The sequence below is a fragment of the Chionomys nivalis genome, chromosome 24, assembly GCF_950005125.1.
Source record: "Chionomys nivalis chromosome 24, mChiNiv1.1, whole genome shotgun sequence".
Taxonomy (NCBI): Eukaryota; Metazoa; Chordata; class Mammalia; order Rodentia; family Cricetidae; genus Chionomys; species Chionomys nivalis.
This window is the reverse complement of record NC_080109.1, coordinates 624,717-649,207: the sequence shown is the minus strand read 5'-3', so window position 1 is coordinate 649,207 and position 24,491 is coordinate 624,717. Positions and strand designations below refer to the sequence as shown.

General features: G+C 37.1%; 1 protein-coding gene across 4 annotated transcripts in view; it reads left to right on the top strand.

Moving 5' to 3' along the window:
* Lrba (LPS responsive beige-like anchor protein) overlaps positions 1 to 24,491 on the top strand; it is a 484,014-nt gene that overhangs the window by 402,515 nt on the left and 57,008 nt on the right. For all 4 annotated transcript variants that reach the window (XM_057757319.1, XM_057757317.1, XM_057757318.1 and 1 more), the window contains exon 48: positions 13,610 to 13,777. In XM_057757319.1, the coding sequence (XP_057613302.1) occupies positions 13,610 to 13,777 (168 nt within the window). The remainder of the gene's footprint in view (positions 1 to 13,609; positions 13,778 to 24,491) is intronic.

Here is a 24,491-nt window from a genome sequence, read left to right as displayed (position 1 = left end):
TCTCTTCTCCCCAGCAGCTGTTTTGTTTACTCAATCGCTGGTTTACCAAGAGCCTTTAGGCTTACCAGCCGACAGACATCATGGCTATTGTCTGCCTTGATCTGAAGACTGCTGATTAATATACAATAATGATAATGAAAAAGGCTAGAGTATAAATTGTTACTCCATTCAATAAATATTTATCAAATGTCTACAATATGCTCAGTTCCAGAGAAGCAGATACATATAATCATGCCTTGTGGAATCCACATTCTAGCAAGGAAGACAGAGATGTAAACTGTAATACAAGATGAAAGTATTAGTTAAAAGTCAGTGTCAGTGCAGAAGCCTGTTTGAGAGAACAACAAAACTTGTAAATAGAGGCTTCACATTGATGTAGTACATTTTGCTTATTATATATTCAGCAATACTCATTGCTTAGCATTTCTAAATCATATATAAAATAATTAAATTGTAATTTCTTAGTATCAGATCATTTTTTAGTTTTAAATTTATTATTATGCATCAAAATGAAAATTATTCAGAAGAATGTGGAGTAGTTAATGGCCTTACTTTAGGACTCAGACAGATGGGGTTCAGGTTTCAGCTCTGACATTTACTGGCTGTGTGACATCAGGCATTTTACTGAAGCATTCTTAGCTTCATTTGTAAAACAGCTTTTAAAAATGTAGGGCTTATCTCTTAGGATTATTGTAATGATTAAATAAAATAATCAATCTAAAACATTCCACATGAAGCAGGGCGCATGCTAAGCCCCCATTCTGTTGTTGCTCTTCTGCTGTTCTTTGGTTGATCAATGCACCCACCTTCGACTCACGCTCCACACGCATTTTCCTTCCATAATATATACACATTTCTAGAACCTTTGTGAGGTGTCATGGTGCTATTTGCATCCGTCTTCTGGGGTTCATGAAGAGAAAGTGAAACCTTTAATGACACTTCAGTATTGACTTCACTCTCCCTTTTCTCCATGGAACCATCCTACCTCAGTCTAATTATGTGGTTAACAAACTGCAGAATCGTGGTTGCTATGGCCAGTAAGGACAGAAATTCACATACTAAAACCCTGCCAGGCTTGAACATATCAACTGGATAGAGTTATGTCCTCATTTTTTAACTGCTTATACGATGTTTTAAGATCATAGCCCCTCCATACAGTTATTGAGCTGTACCAGAAGAATGCTTAAGTTCAGTAGGCAAGTGTTAAGACCCTTCTGGATAATTAGATCTATGATCACGAAATTGCAAGACAATGACACCTGCCCTTTGGGGCTGCTATTTTAAGGAGGAGACAGACAGAGCAGTAATTAATTAGGGAACTAGGTTAAGTGACACAGTCATTTATTTCCAGTACTTTTAAAATACCTATTACATGCGAGTAATAGAAAAATGAGAATAATAGAATATAGTATCTGCTCTGAAGGGAATTGTTGTTTAGTGAGGCAGATAACAACAAATAAGCTAAAATACATATATAATTTGTGATAATACATATGTAACAAGTAATAAGTGTGGTATTTATATTGTATGCTAAAAATGAGAGGCAGGGCTACCATGAAAGTGGTGTGTGTCTGTGTGTCTGTCTGTCTGTCTGTCTATAATAAGACCCAAAGAGGAAATGTTCTGTTTCTTAGTAAGGTTAGGAAAGACTATAGAGGACAAGCCTACATTTGGTCTTCATCTTTAAGGGTAAGTATAGCCAGGCATGGTGGCTCACACCTTTAATTCCAATACTCAGTAGGCAGAGACAGGCAGATCTCTGTGAGTTGGAGACCAGCCTGGTCTGTCTACATAGTGAATTCCAGGACAGCCAAAGCTCCATTGTGAGACCCTGTCTCAACAAAGGGTAAGTATGGAGGGCTGGGTAAAGCTCAGTGATAGCATATATGCTTATCATGTCCTTAGTGCATCCTACATACACACACATGCACACACGCACACACGCATACACACACCTATTTACTCCTCCCCCACACAACTCACAAAGACTGTCTAGGGGTTTTCTAGGAATGGAACAAGAACATGGAAATGGGCAGTTAAAATACAAGATGCAGAATGGGCAAAGTCATGCAACATATGAGCTAAAGTTAATTCTGATGTTAGAATGCAGTACTGTGAATTACGTGGAGGATTTGAAAAGAGTGTGAACATTTTACTTCTTTAAACAAGTGGTACTCAAAGGTGGTTTCTGGACCAATAGCATTTATATAATCTGGGAACTTGTCATAAAGGCAAATTCTTGACCTCCATCCTGATGTGCCATAACAGAAACTCTGAGTGGAAGTCTGGGAGTGTGGGTTTTAATATGATCCTTAGCGGATCTACTTAAAGTTGGAAATCCACTGCTCTAGAGGTAGGAGAGCCAGTGAAAACTTTAAGGAAAGTGGTGCCTGGATCAGATTTCAGGCATAATGAGTAGAAGAGAATGAGTGGGGAAAATTATAGAGAAAGGGTGTTTAGAATCATTGAGCCAAGAAATAGTGAAGCATGGATCCAAAGATAGTCACAAAGGGAAGGAGGGAGGGAGGAGTTCTGAAGATTGGAGGAGGCTTGTTGGGGCTGCGCGAGGCTCTGAGGGCTAGAGGAAGGGTGAGGATGACTGCCACGGTTCCTACTTGACCGGGAGAACGGAGTACCTACTATAAGCTGACGAGAGAGGGTGCACATGTCAAAGGAGAAACTACCCATCCCTGCTACTGTGTTAGGCTGAATTACATGAATATACAAAAAAAAAAAAAAATGAGCAGTTCACAATTTGGATTTGAAACTCTAGAATGATTCCCACTGGTGGTGACTGAATCCTGTCCCTTCTTAGCTGGTTAGACAGAAGCAGAAGTCTGGGACTGAATCATGAAGAGAAGCAACACCGAAAATGTGGCAGAAGAGAAATACTCCATGGCTAAACGGCTAGAAGAATTGAATAGACTTTAGGGTTCATAGTGAGGATAGCAGAAAGAGAGTGAGTAACAGAAAGGAGCTGAGGGAAAATGAGCGTCCCCCAGACCCACACAATAATCTTTTATTTTATTTTATTTTATTTTTTTTGGTTTTTCGAGACAGGGTTTCTCTGTGGCTTTGGAGCCTGTCCTGGAACTGGCTCTGTAGACCAGGCTGGTCTCGAACTCACAGAAATCCGCCTGCCTCTGCCTCCCGAGTGCTGGGATTAAAGGCGTGCGCCACCACATCGCCTTACAATAGCAAAAGCATCGCCTTTGTTGCACTGAAAACAGAAAGCAAGAATTTAGCTAAGTCAAAGAGAAGGAAGCAGATATCAAAAATAACATTTATTTAATTCTTTCAAGACATTTATATTGTTGATTTCACGCCTTTGTATTCATGATTGTATACTATAATTAAAAATGATTATTACATAGCATTCTGTTGATAATTCAGAGAGAATTGTATCCACAACTTACTGTACTTTAAAGAATTTTGTTGTAGGTTCTAAGAACTATCTAGTAGTAGACAGAAGTTAATCTTCTATTAAATATGAGGTGCTTTACCTTAAGGTTGATGAAAACACACAGATTTACGTGGCTAACTTTCAGCAAGGATTGTATCCTCAGTGCTGAGTTTATGGTCTGTGAGTGTCTAACTGTAGACAGCCAATATGGAAAAGTCCTAACCAGGGACCTTTAAGGATGGTAAGTTGGCAGAAGGACCGGGGCTTGGTAGATTTTGCTTTTTGTCTCTATTTAAAGAGGAAGAACAGAGTGCCATTTTTCACATGTTGCCACATTTCTCCTGAGATCTGTAAAGTGTGAAAGAACACGTGCGGCAGAACATTATGTCTGCTCCACTCCTGAAGATGCTGGATGCCTGCTGTCATGCCTCACGGTCTAGCCGTTCTTTATTGTGCTGAGAACTGCAGTGACCTCAAAACCACACTGAAAACATCTAGTCTTCTAGGGACTTGGTGCTTTATAAGATTTACCTTGTGGCTATAGATAACTTGAAATGTGGGTTGTTTATATTAATGTATATTATATACATAATAAGTATAAAACACATCACAGATTCTTAGATTTAATATTTTATATTGGTTTTAATTAAGCATTATTAAAATTGATTCACCTGTGCCTACTAGAAGAATTAATATTATGTATTTGGTTTCCATACATCTCTATTTGACGACACTGCTATAAAGTTTTGGTGGTCATTTTGTTACCCAGATTCTTACCAGCTAAGAAACTAGTGTGGCGTGGCGTGGCTGTGGTTGTGTGTCTTTGAGGCACAGGAGAGAGAATTGTGAATTTGAGATCAACCTGGACTTCACAGTGAGACTCTCACTGTGATAATAATAATGATGATGATAATAAGGCAGGACTTGGAAATCCCTCTATTGAGTATGGACATAGTTTTATTTTAATATTGAAATAACATGTAAACTTCTTTAGTTTTCAACCTTACATCTAAAATAAAGTCTTAGGAGTAATTTTAAATCTGTAAAAGAAAATACAGAACTATGAATATAACTTGATAGTAAAGTGTCAGTATTTACCTTAGCACAGAAAAAAAGTCTAAAATATCAATATTAAATTCAAAATTCAACTAGTTTACCAGAGGGATTTCTTTTGCTACAGTATAATTGGAGTGCAAACCTGAAAGCCAGGCGTCTCAAAACACAATCTTCCTTTTCATTGACATTCAGTTGTAAATAATAACTTCCACTTTACATCTCTCTGAACCCTGTCCTTTCTTCTTCCCTGCTTGTTTGAGACGCTCTCGCTTTTCATTTCATTTTTTTCCATATGCTGGGGATTGAACCCAGGGTATCCAGCTTACGAGTCAATCACACTACCACCAAGCTTTAACCTCACCTCCTGTGTTACTGTTTTTTTTTTTTTTAATGTGCATGTATGTGATCCTGAATGGTATGTATGTTCACCTTGTGTGTGAAAGAGTCTGCAGAGACCAAAAGATGGCATCAGATCCCTTGGAATTGGAGTTACAGATGTGCGGAGCCCAGGTCCTCTGCAAGAAGAGTAAGCACTCTTACTCACTGAGCCACTGCTTAGTCCTCCGTGCTGCTGTCAAGAAGAAGGCTCTCGGTACCTCTCCTCTGGACTGCCCCTCCTTTGCTTGGAGCTCATGCACTTTCCCCCCTTCCTTCCAGAGAACACCTCATCTCAGAGCCCAGCACAGCATGCATTTGCTGGATGAACAGATAAGAGAGATACTAGTAGTAATCAAGAGTTACAGAATGAAAGTCTTTCAATCATACAGAAGTTCTGACCAAACTTTTAAAAAAAATGAAAGTTAAAGAACGTGTGTGGGATTCTTTCTTCTTGGAGCAAAAATTGAAAACTGTTCTATTCCTATTGTCAAGATTTTCATTTGCCAGTATAAGTTTGACAGTCAGCCTAGGGACTCATTGGTGCCATGCAGACAACACCTTGTTTTTGTCTGGCATCCCTATGGGATTAAACTGCATCTGGCAAGTAGGGATTCTAGTCAGGCCATCTTCAAAGGCAAGAGACTGCTAATATTTATCGTATCTCTGCAGATAAGCAAATGTAGAGAGGTTTTTTTTTTTATTTTGTTTTCCTTCTTTTTGTAACTTACTATAAAAGAAAACTTCCAGAAGTTTTTACACAGATACAGTCTTAAATTGTGGTTAAAGGGGGAAAATATACTCAATTTTCTATACCTAAGTAGCATTTTACCCACTGAGCCATCTCACCAGCCCTTAGTGCATACTTCAGATATTTCAGTGTCTACAAGGACTAGCACATTGTGCTTGGCATTTGGAAGCTTTTGTATATCTGTGTGGGAAAGTTTAGCTAAAATTACACTCTGAGGAAATCTTAGACCTATCATCTAAATGTAGGCCACTGTCCCAGGCAAGTGAAAGTGGACCTGCCTTCCATATAGGCTCACATCTTTCTCTTTGTGCCCCTTAAATCTTTTAGAAATGATAAAAGTTCTATAACTCAGTTTACCTGGTTTTCAGATATGTGGTTCTTGCACTTAACTGACGAGATGGCTATGTTCCAAGTACTTGTCATGAAATGTTCTCTAGAAATGTTCTCAAAGCCTCCCTAGGAGAAATCAAGTTTATTTAGGATTGCCTGAAGAGTATGCAGCCTTTCCATTTGTCTGTACTTTAAATCTACTTGAGGGTTAAGTAAGCTCCTCTGTGAGTCACATACCTGGATTCCATCATAATTGCCAAGGGAGGAATTTCTTATCTCAGAAATAGAAATAATGTATTTTCAGGCCATCTGGTTTCTTTTTAAATTATGATCATTTTGACTCTTGTAATTGTTCAAGTTTCTCTCTATGTTGCCTGCTAGGAAGCTTAGTACCAACTACAGGGCTCATCTCAGACAATTCTGAAATGTCACAACATGGTTTTACCTGTTACCTCCTGTTAAATTTCTCTGGCCACATATATATTGTTGTGTGAGTTGTTCTGAGTTGTTGTCTAAGCAACAGTACACAGAATGTAAATAGTAGAATGAATAGGCTGGAACAGTTGCTCCTCCCCCACTCTTATCTAACTAGATATGAATACGAAAAATCTCCACATTACTGTATGTATCACACTACAGATGTTGTAACACATCTGTCTGTTCTGAATTCCTAGATGTTAGAGTAGGAACGGCCCAAGATTGAAATGTTAATTAAATGTTTTAATGTTCTATAGTTCTTAAGAAAATAGTTGGATAAAATGTCAGCATACAGAAGTATTTTAAACATTCGGGAAAAAAAAATCATCTCTCTGAAAAGGAGGTAATTGTACAAGTTTGCCTAATCCTTTTGATCTTGGCACACAGCAATACAGACTTCAGTTGAGATTAAAACTACGAATTTCAAAGGAAACATGGCCTTCAGTGTGCAAAATATATAACAGCTGGTTGACTAGTCCATTTAAAACTGCACAATAACAATTGTAGCAGGATGTTCTGCCAAAAGATGCATGGGTGCTTGATGGTTTTATCAAGGTATGATACTATCTCACACTTCTCTTTAGTAATGACAAAAATGTGGAAGTGAACTCAAATCTCTCCACCGCTCAGCAGTTCAAGGGCAGTGTGAGTGTGCAGCTCCACCAGTGATTTCTCTATCTGCGCCCCCTGCAGAACTTGAGCGTGGTAACTAAAATCCTTTTTTTAAACTGTCAAGTATAATTTTTATTCTTAGTATCCTACAGCTTTTTTCCTTTTAATCTTTGGTCCTCCTTTTCCCCTTTTGCTTTCATGATGTATTAGTCTTAAATGTCACATTTTCACACATATTTTCAAGCTCCCAAAGTTAGACTTTTCTGTGTAAATAGTATTATAATTGCTTAACATTTTTGCATATTTATATAGTAGGGAAAACATCCAGATTCCAAAGCAGTTTGATATGCTTATAATCAATTGTTGAGAAATTAAGCTATTAGTTGATTTTAGCTGGCTAAATATTATAGTTTTAATTCTGTTTCACCTATAGAAATAATTGTTAAAAAATAACTTTTAAAAGGTGAAATTAATGCATTTTAAAAATAAGGATTGACAGGTGTTTGTCATTTTTAGCAAATCACATTTGGAAAACATACTTGTATTCTGAACTTTTATCTGTCCAATATGAGAAATAGTTCATTTTTTCTATGACTTTCATTGTTTGAAATCATTAATATAATATAGTTACACATTTTTTCTTTTACTGTCATTAGCTCTGTTTCGAAGGTGTAAACTCCTAAAATTCACCAGAGTTTCCCAGCCAGCACCTCAGGAGTTAACATATCCATCTTATTAGAGCGACAGGAAATCTGGCAGCTATTGCAGGACCTGGACCTGATGGTGCACACAAACAATTTGTCAGTCTTCCCAAAGTGAACAGCCTTCCGCAGAGTGGCTGCCTCTGCTTTGTTTGAACAGGCTAAACTTTTCCTTTTTGGACTTTAAATCTTAGACGTGAAATGTGATCCACATATTCAATCAAAATCATTTAATTCAAAGCATATTTTGATTGGAACAAAGCTGACATGGAAAGAAACTTTAGAATAAAAAAGTTGAAAGGACTTTATATCATATATTTAGCAGGAAAATTTGAAACAGTTCTAATTAGGCTGAAAAAACCAGCTTTCTTCAATGTAAATTACAAAGGTCGTATATCAATGTTAAGGAAACATTACCACTAGTGTTTGAAATCCAGCACATGCAAACATAACAGGCCTGTTCCTTCGTGTGTGTGTGTGTGTGTGTGTGTGTAGAGGCAGAAGGCTTTTTACATCTACTTCAAATGAAAAAAGTTTATAAATCCAAGCTTATAATTTGAGGTGTCACCTTCTTTGAAACATATCATTACATAGACTCACTTACATTGGGCCTCTTAACTAAGTTTAGGTAAAATTTTAAGAAATTATTTTTTATTTATCACTAAAATGTGTCATATGCATCTTATAATGAAGTATATAACAAGTTAGTACAATTAGTGAGTTTTATCTTTTTACTTGAAAGTTGTAAGTGTGGTATTTTGTATCATGGTTCTGAATCAGGCCTCTTAGATAGCTGGGAATGGAAGTAGTGCCATAGGTATGTAGAAATGCAAGCCTGGGACTCATGGGGCTTGGCCTTTTTCTGTTTTCTCTTTATTATGTTAGTTGTTGACATGCTGGTTCTGGGAATCGAACTTACTAGTATATTCATTTCTATTTGTAGATGATATTTGATCATTTTATTTGATGTTCATAAAGTTACATCTATGATAGCACTGAGTAGGAATATCATATTGATCATATTGATATTAACACAGATTAGGGATTTACAAGCATGGAAACCAGAGGTAACTGTCAGCCACAGCTCCTTTGTCATTAACAAGTATCTAGGATTTCTTTTGTTAATTAAAATTGACTTTCTTTTATTTTACCTTATTTTCATGTTAATAAAACTTGAATTTTATAGGAGAGTGCTATAGTATTTCTAAAACCTTTATTAATTAATAGAATTAGTGCTAAATATCATTATTATTATTTTCAAATAGCTTAATATCTTGGAAAAAGTAAACTTTCTATATGTTAGCAAATTATTTGACCTCACTCTACCAAAGGAGAATAATTTTATTTAACATTTTATATCAATAAATAATTCATTTTCTTAATGAGTTGGTTTCAGGGAAACAGATTATGTTCTTTCTGTAAGATTTATTGTTGGACACATATTCATATTTACTATAATTATTTCTGACACAATCATTTATGAACAATTTATTGTTATTTTTATGATATATTAAAATTTTAATTTACTGAGATTTTGTAAAAGAGCCAAGCAAGTGAAAGTTCCCAATAAGTGTTTATATTTGGCATCTACGTTCTGTACTTTTTAGCATCTTGCAATTTTTTTTTGTCTCTGCCTAATAGATCCCATTAAGAAAACAGATATCAACCCCCAGACAGTTTGTCAAGACTAATATGAGTCCCCCTGGATTGGAGTGACAGTTTGTGCAAAGTTTCATGTGGTAGTCTTTGCATAATCTTATTTGATCCTTAACAATTGGACACTAGTCACTGCTTTATTTTATATCTCAAGATGAGTTGAATATTACTATAGCTTGTTGGATATTTTCTTGGATTTTCTTTTTTACAAATGTTATTCAGAGCACACATTGGATATAAATGATGTATTTAGCCTGCTAGGGGAGTGCTTACAATTGATTTGTTGGGTTGAAAGCAGCATGAAAAAAATGTTACTATCCCCTAGCTGAAAACCTTCTTTAACTCCAGCCTTAATGAAGACTGTCTTAAAAGCTTTGAAAAACTCCAAATGCTTAGCATTCCACTGACATGGTATACATGGTATGTGTGCATGTGTGTGTGTGTGTGTGAATGCGCATGCATGCACGCATGTACATACACAAATACACTCACACTCTCTGAAAATGTAGGTCCACATAAATTTTATATAAAGTAGTTTTTAAAACTGTATACAAAAGAATTTGAAGAATTTTTAATAGGGAGTTTATCCTTTATGCTTTTGAATCTCAAAGTTATAAGATACATATCCAAACTATTCCTCTTTGAATTATTTTCTTTGTCTTTATTGACCTTCTGCTTATCCTCTCTTCTTCCTTCAAATGTGTACTCTGTACACTTGTTTATCTGTGCACACTCTAGGTCAGGCAACTGTCCTTCAATGCTGTCAAAAGGAGGTTAAAGCCTTGAGCTGACTTGTACTGGAATGATTCCAAACTTCTTAGAAACCTCTCAGATCTGTCACCGTTCTTCTGGATTCCATTTTAAAGTTTTCCTGTGGTACTTAAAAAAAACAACAAAAAAAAACTAATACAATCTTTAGTTTTTTTTTAAAGTATGTGCTTATTCACTAATGTGTTTATCACCTCCTTGAATAAATTTTGCCAATAATTCTGCGAATTGCTGGTTGACCCCTTCAGGACTGACCTGCGGCCGTGTGAAGGCAGGCTGAACCTTCGCATGTGATGACTCTGCCTTGTGTCCACAGCATGATGGTGCACACAGTGTTATTTCTTCAGTGTTTTTGTTTAAAATTCTGAAGCAGTATCAAGACATAAAGCCTAAAGCATTTTAAATCAAACCAACTTCACCATTTCAAATGTGCATAAAGAAGTAATCAACCATTAGGAAACTCGCAGCTCTTTGTTTGATGACACATAAAACAAAATTGCACTATTTGTAGAGCTTTAATATTGAGAAAATTCATTTGCACTTCTTCATATTCTGAGCCTTGTAGAATTTTATAGTCTCAAATCACAATGCCATGGACACTCAAGAGACTCCTGGCTGTTTTATCTTATTAAACAATTTTGAAATCATTAATTTTTAATTAGCTTGGATGCAGGTTTTTTTTTATTGTTTCAATAGTGGGTCTATATGAACTAAACGTTTTTTATTTAAACTACTGGCGAGAGTATTATTTACATAAATATGTTCTTCCCCAGAATTCGTGCTGGGAGCCTGCTTTGTGTAGTGATGCTGGCTTACAGACTTGCACATCCTCCACTTTAATCCTACAGCAGGGCATTTCATCAGCTCATTACCTTACAGTTTTGAACAACCAAAAAGGATGCACTCTTGAAGATACATGGAAATCCTTCCTGATTGAAAGTTCTAATTAAGTGAATTGGAGAAAATTAACTGAAATTAGCTGTCAGAAAGTCACATTTAAATGAGTGATGAGCTAGTCTGGCAGTAAACATTTAAATGATATAAATTGCCATTTAAGTGTATGGTTTAATGTTTGTCATGCATTAATGTGACATGAGACTGCAGTGACAATCAAGCAGCTCGCTCTAATTTGAACATATTTAGGGCTTTTGTGTGGAGTGCACTGCACACAAATTAAGACAATTGCTGTTTTTATGTGCCACTTTAAGCATGCGCCCTCCTATCCCTCCCAGGGCCAAAGTTAATGCAACTTACACTGGTAATTTAAATTTTTAGACTCATTTTAAATTTATGTAATTAAAGTACGGATTTGTTTGATTATCAGAAACCCTTTTATTACGTCAAGTGTAATGTGTAGTTGTTCGTTACCATGTCTCTGTGGAAGTAGCAAATACGATGGATTGGATAAAAGTGTCTGAAACAGTATCTTTCACAGGAGATATCTTTAGGCTCGTTTCATTTCATGCATGCATTAGAATGTGAGACTTGCCTAGTTGGTGCATAGAGATTTATTTAGAGAATAACATTTTATATTTGTTAGTATTGCAAACCCAGGTAAAATGATTTTTAAGAAAACATTGTATTTAGATAGACATCTTCCTTATTCACAGGCACAGTTTTAATAAGACACGTACAGTTGTGAACTATGTGTCTATCACTTGTGCAAAGATGGTTTATACTTGATTGGTGTTTGCTTTGGTTAGTCCATTTGGGGCTAAGGATTAGAGGTCAGTGATGGAACATGCACAGGACCCTGGGTTCAGCCTCCAGCACTAAAGAGAAAGCAGGTGTAGCCAACTGCACCTTGAAACTTACAGCTATCTTATACTAATAACACAAGTATATCACAATCATACAGTTTAAATGCTAAAACTAATTTCATTGAGAATTTTTGCCAGATAGAATTTAGAATATTTTCAGAGTTAACATTGACAGCTTTATTAACTTTGAATAGTATTATTTGTTGGAAAACCTAAACTACTAAGTATTGAACTTTGATGCTGGAATAATTTTGAATAGTCTTACACAGTATAAATAGGAATAGCATCCTAAAAAGTCTCTGGCCTTGGTATTTCTAGGTTTCTTCAGTTTAGCAAACATTTATAGATATCAACTGTATTTGGCACAAAGTAATAGAAAATGGGAATATGATGATGAATAGGAAGTGAATCTTGTGCCCAGCATTTCAAGTGAATATTTGATCATGTTCATTAATTATTTATTGAGCACAGTTAATAACATAAAGTGTGTGGTTTAGTACTGATACATAGAATAAAAATCCAGTAGTTATAAGTCCCCACAAAATCTAATTTGCTATTATAAACACAATCAAAATACTAAATAATTTGGTTGCAGTTTCAGGAGACGACATGTTTTAATTTAAGAAAAATGTTAATATCCCAAGTTAATAGAAAATGTTTAATATTTTTACATTTGCTTTCCTGAAGTTCTCCTTTACTCTATGACCTCCTTTCTTTGAAAGCATGAATTGAGTGCCTGTCAAGCCTGATTTACAAGTACGACCAAGATAAGCCCAGCCCCAGTCTTTATAGTGCGTGCAATGCAGTGGGAGAATGCTGAAGTGATTTCTCCAGCCCAGGATGATGAGGACCAGGAAGTTTCTCACATATATACAGCAGAACAGATAGAAAACAGGATGTCAGGGGTTTTGCTGTTGTTGGGTTTTGTTGTTGGGTTTTTTTTTTTTTTTTTACAGTACTGAGAATTGAATACCAGGCCTTAGAGGGACAAAGCACACAGTCTGCATTGAACTGTATCTAAGCCACAGCGTTTGCTCTACCCTGTCCTTCTCACTTCCTGTTCCCTTCCCCTGCCCTTTCTACTTCCCTTTTCTCCTTCCTTTCCATCTGTGTGTGTGTGTGTGTGTGTGTGTGGTGTAGGCCAGAGAGCAATATTGCATGTCTTCCTTCTGTGTGTGTGTGTGTGTGTGTGTGTGGTGTAGGCCAGAGAGCAATATTGCATGTCTTCCTTCTGTGTGTGTGTGTGTGGTGTAGGCCAGAGAGCAATATTGCATGTCTTCCTTAATCACTCCCCACCTTAGCTTTTAAGACAGACAGGATCTCTCACTGAATCTGGAGATTTCATATTCAGTCTGGCTAGGCTGGCTTGCTAAGCACACTCTTGAAATGCTCCTGTCGCTGCCCCCATCTCTGGTATTACAGGTGTGAATCACTAGAGATTGTGCTCAGGTAACCATCTCCTTTGCCTTGCTTTGTTTATTTTTAAGATGAGGCCTCATTATGTTACTCAGACTGGCCTAAAACTGTCCTTGCCTCAACTTCCCAACCAGGATTATAAGTTCATGCCACCAAACCTGGGCTTTCTTTTTTGTTTTGCCTTTTTTGTTGTTGATGTTATTGCTGTTGAAGTAAGTTTAGTGTTACACTTTACTGTTGTTCTAAATATCTATGTTTTAAAAATAGGATCCAGCATAGTAATATGGTCTATTTTGTTTTTCAGGCCCTGGAGAGTGAATTTGTTTCCTGCCAGCTTCACCAATGGATTGATCTTATTTTTGGATATAAACAACAAGGGCCAGAGGCTGTGCGAGCCCTCAACGTGTTCTATTACCTAACCTATGAAGGAGCAGTCAGCCTGAATTCAATAACAGACCCTGTGTTGAGAGAGGTAAGTCCTCCTACTCAGAAGGAAACCCATTATCACAAGTCTGCCAGTTTCATAATATTGATCTCATTTCCCTATCCTCTAAGTAACTAATGGAGAAACTGAAGCAAAATGGTAGACTAAGGCAAGACAAGGTGTCAGCTAATCACCAGCGGGAACGTGAGTCTGGAGCTCTTTTTCCAGTTAGTATGACTTAATATAAAATGAGAGCTTTTATAGTTTGAACTTGATAAGGGAGCCTCAGTCAGATTTTTAATTTTTATGGATTTGGAAGGTACTCACATAGTTTGAAATATTAGGAAAACAATCATTTTTTCACTATACAATTGTGAGCATACGTCAAAATGCAATAAAGCATGTTTCAATATAGTTCATAAGTTGTGTATACTTCCATGTAGAAGTTAATAGTGGGATTGAAATCTGAAATTTTACTGTCATTATTCAGTGATAAACAGTAATGAGGCTTGCTTTATCTTTGTGAAGTATTTTCTGGGAAAAAAAAACACTAAAGCAGGATTTTGCCAAATGCAGTGTTCACCCAAATTTCTGAAGAAAAGTTTGTTCTTTTACTGTTTCTAATCTAGTTATACACTCCCTACATGTATTAGCTTACATGTGTAAGGTGTCCTGTTTTCATCACTATATCTTGGTCACTCCTCTGTAATTCTATTGCCTACTTATGTTGCCTAGTTATTGAAATAAATGAGCATATTATCACTGGGCTTATATGCTAGGTAAATGTTAGTACGTAAACATACAAAAGCACTGAATATTAGGGTTTTTTGCCCTAAATTTTACATATTGTTGAGTTTCTGTTTTTCATATTTTAGTACCTATGGAGACAGGGAACTAGGTCAGTTAACTCTTAATGCTTTCACTTTCCCAGAGTCTGGGGCACATGCTCTGCCTCTGTGCTACTCTGCTGTGCGTGAATTTTACTCCAGCGCACCTTACTTGGAGTAACTGTTTACTTTATGATTCAGAGCTTCACCGGACTCTATATGACATTGAAGTCAAAGCAGCTTGCAAGTAATAGTATTGAACAATGCATAATTGAATTCTAGACTAGACTGGCAATGGCCAGTGTGTTCAGAGGGCAGGGCTGCCCGACTCTGCGCCTGGAATCCATATGGTGGATAACAGAACCAACTCGCACAAGTTCTCCTCTAACTTCCACGAAACGTGCATGTGCTCACTCACATGTGCACGCACACACACACACACACACACACACACACACACACACACTCTTTTTTAGCAGTGTTTGTCGTGTTACTTGACTGTTACGTGCCAGAGATTCCTCAACATTCAGCCTGTTTTTCTTGTAATAGTCACTTTCCCTAAATCAGCTCATATCTGAATTTATACTCTAGAATTGACTTTTAGATCTTTGGTTTTTACTTAACCTACCATGTTATTTACATTGCTGTGTATATCCTCTACAGTTTGAATTTTGAAATTCATGGAATTACTCTAAACATGTAACATGAGATACTTATTTTTAAAATCATCTATCTGTGTCTGAGATGATGTCACTAGTTCTGCTTTTCATGTCATTAAACCTTATGCTTTAATTATGTCACAAAGATGGCTCTTAACCTGTGTCTGTCATAGCTAGCTAGGCAACTGACCATTTCCTCTTTATCTTACACAGCGTGATTGGCTATTTTCATGTTGTGTTGACACCCTCCTCCCCCACACACCAATAATTTCCAAAGAAGCTTACTACACACACACACACACACACATATATACACACACATATATACTACATATATATATTTACAGTTCTAGAGGGGTGTTAATATAATTCCTCATAATAATGTAAATACTTGTCTCATTACAATATCATGGCCTAGCCCACATGACCTCTTGTATGGCTAGTGTGTCTGAGGCACTGAATGTTTACATAGGAACATGTGACTAGCTATGCCATGTTGACACCAGCATCTAGGAATGTCCTGTGTATCTTTGGTAGTGGCCATGTTTTGTAGGCAGCCTTTATTTTCCCAACTCCAGTTCCCAAATAACCAACACAGAGACTTAATATTACTTATAAATGCTTGGCCATAGCTCAGGCTTGTTACTAGCTAGCGCATTTCCTATCTACACTTTCCCATGTAGCCTGGTAACTTCTCTCAGTACAGCTTGTCCATCCTGCTTTTCTCTGCATCTGCTTGCAACTCCCCAGACTCCGCCCTTCTTCTTCCCATCATTCTCCATTTGGCTCTCCTGCCTAACTTTATCCTGTTCAGCTATTGGCCCATCAGCTTCCTTATTAAACCAATTACAGTGACATATTTTCACACAGATTTCTTTAATTCCACAATGTTTCTGATCAATGTCAGGATTTAAGATTAGAGAATGACACATTTGAAGTGTTAGATTGGATATTTTAATCTGGGCCTATGCCATTCAGACATTAGATAGATCATTGAATACAGTTGTGAGCTAAAGTAATTGTATGTAAAACTTACTATTGTTGCCATTTTTAAGTGTGCACTTCAGTAATATGAAGAACACTCACATAAAACTGGGAATACAGCTCAGAGGCAGAGCTATATTGTGACTATCATGTGCAAGGCTCTGGGCTCAACCCCTAGTGCAGAAAAAATAATCATATTACTGTGCACACTATTCCCTCTGTCCATGTGCAGAAAAGTTTTATACCCCAAACTGAAACTATGTTTACATTAAACAAACAATAACCATCCTCTTCTTGAACCCTGACGAGCATGATGCTGCATTCTCTTTATATGGATTTGATTGCTCTGGGTACCTTATATGAGCAAGAACCATAATGTATGTGCCCCTTTGTGTCTGGCTTATTTTATATAGTGTGGCATCTTTAATTTTTATCCATCTTGTAGCTTTTATAAGAATTCGCTTCCCTCTTTGGACTGAATACTTTCCCAGTGTGTACGCTCACCGTGTATTGTTTATCCAGCATGCGTTCATAGGTGTTTTAGGTTGTTCCTGCATTGTGGGAACCAGAAGCTGTGGTGTGAAAGTATCCACCCAGTCACCACTTTCATTTCTTTAGCGTGTATCCTTCCTAGGCTTTATGGTAGTTTCATGTTTAAAAACTACCATTTTTTTGTGAATCCACTATACCAAATAAAATTTCAATGCTTAGTTTTCATGACCATTATTTTCAAAAGACAATTTTTAAAAGATTAGAATTCTTTTGCTCATTTTTCATAATCCAAGTATTTACCAAAACTTCCTTAACTGTATAGCTTTTTATCTTCATTTATCTCCCATGGTTATTTTTATATTATACACATATGTTAGACCTGTATATTAGATTTTATACTCATTAAGTAAACATGGCTTGTGATTCCCTTAGACTTGGTAGTTGCATGATATTCTTGAAATAATAATAATAATATATCTTTTTGTTACTGAACATAATAAGTATACACAATTAATTTATATAAAACCTCTCCAGGTCTGAGGGAAAATTTTTAACAAGTTTATTGAGATATAATTTACAAATGATATAATTTGCTTTTTGGCAGTATGCAATGCCGTTTAGTAAGTTCATGACATGTAAGCACAGTCCCCGTCTACATTAAGAACAGTTGTCACTACAAAAGAAATCTTTATGCCCATTCGCTGTCTGTCTAAGGAAACTTTTTATATGAGTAAATGTTCGGCCATGTTTCATTGGAAAAATCCAAGAGGAGGCAAGCGCGTCTCTAGGAAAGGGGAAAAGAACACCCTAGAATACAGAGAAGTCCTGAAGGGAGAGAATGGTGCTGCCTCAGCTGCGTCAGCGCGTATGTGCAAAGAGGGATGGCTGCAAGGTTCACTTTTTGTGTATTTATATGAAGGATAGGGTGAGCTTTCCAGGACTGTCTGGCATAGTGGCAGGTGTTTATTTTCTTTCCTCGTGTTTTTCTCTGTTTTAAATGGCAGCTAACGCACATGAATCTCAGATTCTAATTGTACTTACAGAAATGAACTCAACAGTACAGACTACAATTTCAGTTGTGTGTGCTATGAAGAGAACAGCGATGGCTGAAGAGAAATAGGGTGATGGGGAAAGATTTTAGAGAGGGGACTTACACACTACCCGTGTTCATGATCTCAGTTTCCTGCAAATCAGATACCCAGGGTGCAGCTCCCACGCCCATAGCCAGACGACACACCTGTGAGACCCATGCCAGGTTAGCCTCCAAGTCAAGTTTTGATGAGGACCCTACCAGTTGTACAGGCCACACTCGTTTTCTGAATTGTGTTTATGAGGGCTTTCCCTGCCCTAACGATACTATATTTGCATATTCACTTGACTTACCTTGAAGCATTTTCTTTCAGGTCTCTATGAAGACAGCAAGCACAAAAATCCATTTTACACCAGATCACTCTTTCAGCAACTGTACTTGTACATCCTTTTGTTCACTGCTATCTACTCAGTTTGATTTTGAGCCTTTTCCTGTGCACATGGTCACATATAGGCAAGGTGTATACACACAAGGCATGTGTCTGTCTGCTGCTTGCCAAAGCTCAGTTCTTCTGTAGGAAGCTGCCATCCCAAAGGAAATGGTTAATATATATATAGCATAGTAAGTGAACATAAAAATAGTCTGTCTATATAAAAAGCTCTAAATGATAGAAATGATAACCATAAGGAGAGGAACAGCCTGTGGCACATTAAACTTTTATGTTTTTAATTTTTAGAAAACACCTGTGTTATCAATAGAGAAGTCTCCATTTACCTACACCATACTCCAGAAAGGAGGGTTTTTCAGTCAAATATGCTAATCTGTTTTCAAATATGCTTTGCCCCCTAGCTAAAGTGTGAGTTCTTCTCTTCAGCTGATATTTGAACACCTGCCACTCCGTGCGCTCCTCTCTCGTTACTACTTGTTGGGTGTCCCATATTTAACCTACTCCATTTTCACAGCTCAATGCATGTGTTCGTTTATAGACACGAGGCAAGGAAGTGGAAGCAGGTCACTTTATTGTTACTAATTTTGCTGAATTTGGTTTGTCTCAGTCAGTTCTCTTTCTTCCAACATTGTCTTATCAAGATTTCCAAAGGAGAAAACCCAGGAGTGATTGTGAGCAAAACTGAATATTCCTATTTTACAAAATGTAACTGTGGTTAGAATATTTATTTTTCAAAATTGCTTTATACATCTTTTCCCGTTTCTTTGCAGTATTTATAATTGTATTTGTAGGCATCATTTTCCTATTTAAGCCTTTATTCCATACCTTTACTTACCTAGAATTCACCTATTAATTTACATATAATTGTGTTTACTCCATCCCAAGATGGAAAACTCAATGTCTAGTACTTAATGCCTTAGGAGCCAGTTCATTTAGCAGTTGAGAAAACTTTTAAAACCCTGAAGGACCACTCAGATGGCTCAGTGGGTAAGAGTGCTTGCCACCGAACCTGATGACCTGACTTCATCTGCAGAACCTGCATAAACAAAGCTGTGTTTTGTTTTTGCTTTGTAAGAAATATTTCTGTTCAGGGTAAGGCTGTAACTCAGTGGTGCAGCCCTTGACTGGCAGGTCTGAGGCCCTGGCTTTTATCCTCAGCGCCACACGTAAAGCTGGGAGCATTTCTGTTATTTGCTCTAGTTATCCTTAAACTGAAGAAGCCTTCACTATTCTTTCTCAGCATCCATGCTCTTCTGCACTGCTCTGCTCCTCTTAAACTGTTGGTTCTCAGTTTGGGGGACTGTGTCTAGATGCCTGCGTGGTTTGCTCCCCTCTTGTTCTGTCTTACTGTTTCTCTCATAGAACACAAGATTTAATAAAACTGAATTAAAAATAAATAAGTTTACTCAGTAGAAAACATGAACTGTAGTAGTCAAAACTGCATATCTAGTGAAGAAAGCAAAGTCCAGTGAAACCAAATAAGGCTTCCAGAAATGGACATTGCACACTCAGAAGATGTGATACAAGTGGTGATTTAAATCGCAAGCAAAGGGTGAGTCTACTCAGTATGCAATGTCAGGGCAGCTGTCTAATCATTAAGAACATAAATTAATATGATCCCGTGCTCACCTCCTAGTGACAGGATTTCCAAAATGTATTACATATACTTATTTGAGATAAAGGGTATCTAGATATAAAATGTTAGCAGGTAACAGAGGTAAGAAGCTTCATAACCTTAGAACAAGGAAGGAGGCGTTAGATATGGGAAGTCTAATGTAAAAGCTAAAAATCACATAAATTGGCATGCTCCTCGCATGAGAACTGAGGTTTCTGTATATAAAGAAAAGGTTAAGGACACATAGTGCACAAATGACAAAAGAGAAAATATGGAAAATAGTCATACTAATATCCAAAAACTTTGAATTTAAAAACAGTGGCATTTTTTGCCTACCAGGTTATTGAAGATTAAAAAATAATTTAAAACCTCTGATATTGAGGCTATGATAAAACAGATAAATTCATATATTTGTGAGGACACAAATCTTTCTTATTCCTTTTTTTGAAGGAAAAAGACCAACCTGCTGAGAAGTCTTCACTGGGGATGTGTGCAGTATGGGAATGTGTATAGTAACTTCAGGGTAGTCTATGGGTGCTTTCCAGATTGGGCTATTTCCACCCATTCTTTGTGACTAGGATATGGTACTATGCTAAGCTACCTTTACATAAATATCAGGGGAAAATATGTTATTTTTTTTCCTGACTCAAATAAAATCAGCTGACTTTTAATAGCAGTTTTTGATTTTTTTTCATTATTTAATCCCTGAGCAGGATTTTAAAATATAATTAAAGCAATTTATTTCTTTATATTTCCTATGGTATTTGACAGGGAAAAAGAGAATAATTTTCTACTTTTAGGAAAATTTAAATGCCTTACTGGTAATTATCATTCTTGTTGTGATTATGTAAAGGTGAGACTGCTTTTGGACTAGGCTTCATGAATTCTAAATCCCAGGTCCATTACTCTGGGGGAAAGAGGGTTTAAAGTGTATGTATATATGTGTGTGTTTGTATGTCTATGTGCTTGTGTGCATAAAAATTTACAGAAAGACATTTAGAAATGTATGTTTCAAAGAAATAAACTATTAAAACATTTTAAAGAATTCAGCAGGGCAAAATATGGAATGGAAAGCTTCTGCCCCCGATCAGGACTCTGCTAACCAGTGCTATCCTCACACTGCCTGAAGTTGCACTATTGGAGATGATTTATTTGATTACAGATCTTTTCTTTTTTCTTCTCAAATAGCCCTTTCCAATAAGTCTGATGTCAGGGACTAGGATTGGATGAGAGGGAATGAGACGGATCTAGGTAGATCCTGGCCATGTGTGTGGAGGCCCACGCCATTGTGGACTGCGGCAGAGGAACAGCGTTAGTGTGATCAGAATTATTTGCTTTTCCACTTTACAGTTTGCTGTGTGCACTCGCTATGTTTCTTATGGAAGTGCTATTTTCTCTTTTACTTTTCAAGCAAAGACAGTGTCCTTTTATATGTGTTCAGAAATTAAAATTGATTTTCTTTTGAAAATAAATTTCAGCTCTATCTACTGAAATAAAGAAGAGGAGAGAACCAAGATATTACTCAATTTAAAGAATTATCTATAGTGGGTCTCGTAGCGTGAAAGTCAAGCCTGAACACTCCCTGAGTCATGTTTCATGTCAGTGGTTGCTCTGGCCTCTTCCAGACTTATCCTTCCAGGGGCTGTTTTAGCAACTCATAATCACTCTGAGAAGTTCTGTTTTCCTAAAGAAGCAGCAGCCGTGTTTAAGTTTACATGACCCCGGTTTCATGACAGTGGTAGCAAATCAGATATCTTATCCAAGGAAAAGCATTTTTGGCTTAGAATTCCATCACTCTCGTGGTGGGAGTCAGCCTCAGCTCAGCTCAGCACTGCTGCAGAACACTGGCCGTGAATCTTTCAGAAAGCATAAACACAATTGGTATTTATAGCATTGTTAACATTTGTTGAATAAGTTCTGGGAGTGGTCTGTAAGCCCATCTTAAGCAGGTGGGGCAGGAATCTTTGTTGTGACTGCAGTGAGATTTAAGGCCAGGACGACAGGATTACAGTGGTCGCAGCAATGTTGTAAATTAGGAGTATTGGGTACCCTGAGTTGAGGTTTCATGCAACCACAACTCACAATGCTGCAGAACGGGTCCTGAAGCATCACTAGCCAGAAGTGTGTTGCACAGATGGCATATTTGACACAGTGCAGGGCAGAAACAGTACAAGGAAAAGCCAAATAAACGGCCAGGATTAGTCAAATTTTAATTGAAAATCTACGTTAAAAAACACTGAAATTTTGCCAGACTTCCTTGTACATCAAAACCACAATAATAGACAAAATTTCCCTCGGTTGACTAAATGAGCATCAAAGTTGTCAGTACTGCTCAGCTTTGCGTGAGCTGAAGCTCATCAGCTAAGTGGTAAATAAGTAGCTGGATTATGTAGTAGACATTATACGGGGAAGGATGCATGTTTTCATGTTTTGTTTTGATCTCTAATCCTTGTCAGTGTTTCAGGAACCCTGAGCTTGTTTCTGTCCTGCTTCATTTCCTTCAGGCCATCCCTACTTTTCACTGTTACTCAGTTTTATTCACTATGTTTCTCACTAAAGGAAAAATTTTAGAATGATTAGAAAAGGTGACACAAACCTGAAAAAAATTATTTGACAGTATGATATATTTTTAATAGTCTAATTTAATTTCTAGTAAGATGGGGGTGGTTTATTTAGAATACAAAGAAACCAATGAAATCCCCAGTATAGGGGAAACACTCGACTCAAGGACACATTTTTTATAATATTCAGTAAAGTATATTATACGTAAGTTTGTTGTCCTACCTCTCTGTCTCTGCTAGTACTGTGTGCAGAGGGTATCTTTCAGGTTTTAAGTTAGGTAACATGCAGTCAAATTCCTCAGTGAATTTTAGTATTTGACACGATGGATGCTCACAGATATTTAGGAGGAAATAGACTGGGGTTTTCTTGCCAAATGGACAGCTGACTCAGTCCCCACGTCTCCGTGTTGGTATAACAGTTGTTGGGTACCCTCCGAATGCAGCTGTTAGCTCCACTCTGATGCCGTGTGCTCACTGTGCTTGCTGTTGGCCTTGGCTACTCCTTTGACAACATTCCACTCACTTTCCTAAGCAGGCGACTTTATCTCCTGGCTCCCAGTAGCCAGATGGAGCATTCTCGTCAGAGATACTGTTTGAAATTATCCATGAGCATGGTGCCGCTGAGAGTTACTGAGTGACATTTGTTTCTCTTGGTTGTATCTGCTCTGACTAGCTGGTTTCTTTCAGATTGGCAGCTGGGATTATGCTATAGCAGACGGACAGCTACAAGAACTGGAGACTACTCAGTCTTGGCTGGTCCTTAACTGAGTGTGCTTGGAATGTATGGGCTCAATTCTGAGTCATTGGTAGGAAAATCAGTATCTTTCTTCATGGTCTACACTTGTGTCTCCCTCCACAGCATCGTTTGAGCAGAACTGTTGGTAAAATAATTTTATCCTCCTAACCGTCCTCTATCCAATCTTCTCATTGTGTTCTCAGTTTTAACCAAGTTTTATTTTATTTAGCCTGCTGCTATTTTGGGCTTTATAGCAGTATACATGTGTATATACTCCTCCAGCTACCTGATAAATTTTTAGTGTTGTTTGGATGTTTATGTTAAAATGTATCATGCTTCTTAAATATTAATATTTAATTAATCTTAAATAATACTAAAATCTTATGAAAAGTATGACTTCCTTGTCATCAAATAGAAATAATTTTTTTTGACCTTGAGAATATTTATTTGATTAGTACAAATAAATTTGACTTCATTTACCCAGCAAATAAACAGGTTCACAAACATGCTTTATCTAAATGATTGAAATTCTCCCTGCAGCTAACTGAAACTTCCATTATGGCTGTTCACTGAGAAACCTTCAATAACTTCTGACACACTTTTCTGACTCATTTTCTACTATAGTGAATAAGATTTAGCTTTTTCTTGCTGATTCCATCAATCATTTTAGATGATACTCATTCATCCATCAAACGTTTGCTAAATATTCTCTTTTAAAACGCACAAACAACTGAAATCATACAGATGGACCTCGAATTCTAGTTGTCAACTTATAGCCACTCTTACCACAGACTGATTAACAGTCTTGTTTTCTGTCATGAGGAATCCTCTTACCATAGACTGGAGGTTTTACTTCGGAGTTCTTCATTTGTCTGACAAAGCTCAGAATGAAAATGCTGCCTTCAGAGTCAGTGTACAGACCCTTATTGAGAGTCGATGTGTTACCTGGATTCCAGAGCTAGGAGCCCTTGTCTTTTCCAATGGACACTTTGGTTATGAAAACAGTATTATAATGTGTCAAGAATTATAGTATTAAAACTTTATGTGATTTATTCTCCATTTTCTCTTTTTTAAAGAATTTCTTATTCATCTTTAATTTGGGCATTTATTTATTTATTTATTTTTAAATTATTTTTATTCTTTTTTAATTAAAATTTCCACCTGTTCCCATTCCCCATTTCCCTCCCCCTCCTCCCAAATATAGCCCCTCCCCCCACTCCCTTTTCCCTATCCCCACTCCTCTTCTCCTCCCCCCACTCCATTCCCCCTCCCTCTCGATACTGAAGAGCAGTACAAATTCCCTGCCCTGCAGGAAGACCAAGGTCCTCCCACTTCTATCTAGGTCCAGGAAGGTGATCGTCCAAACAGGCTAAGCTCCCACAAAACCAGTTCATGTATTAGGATCGAAAC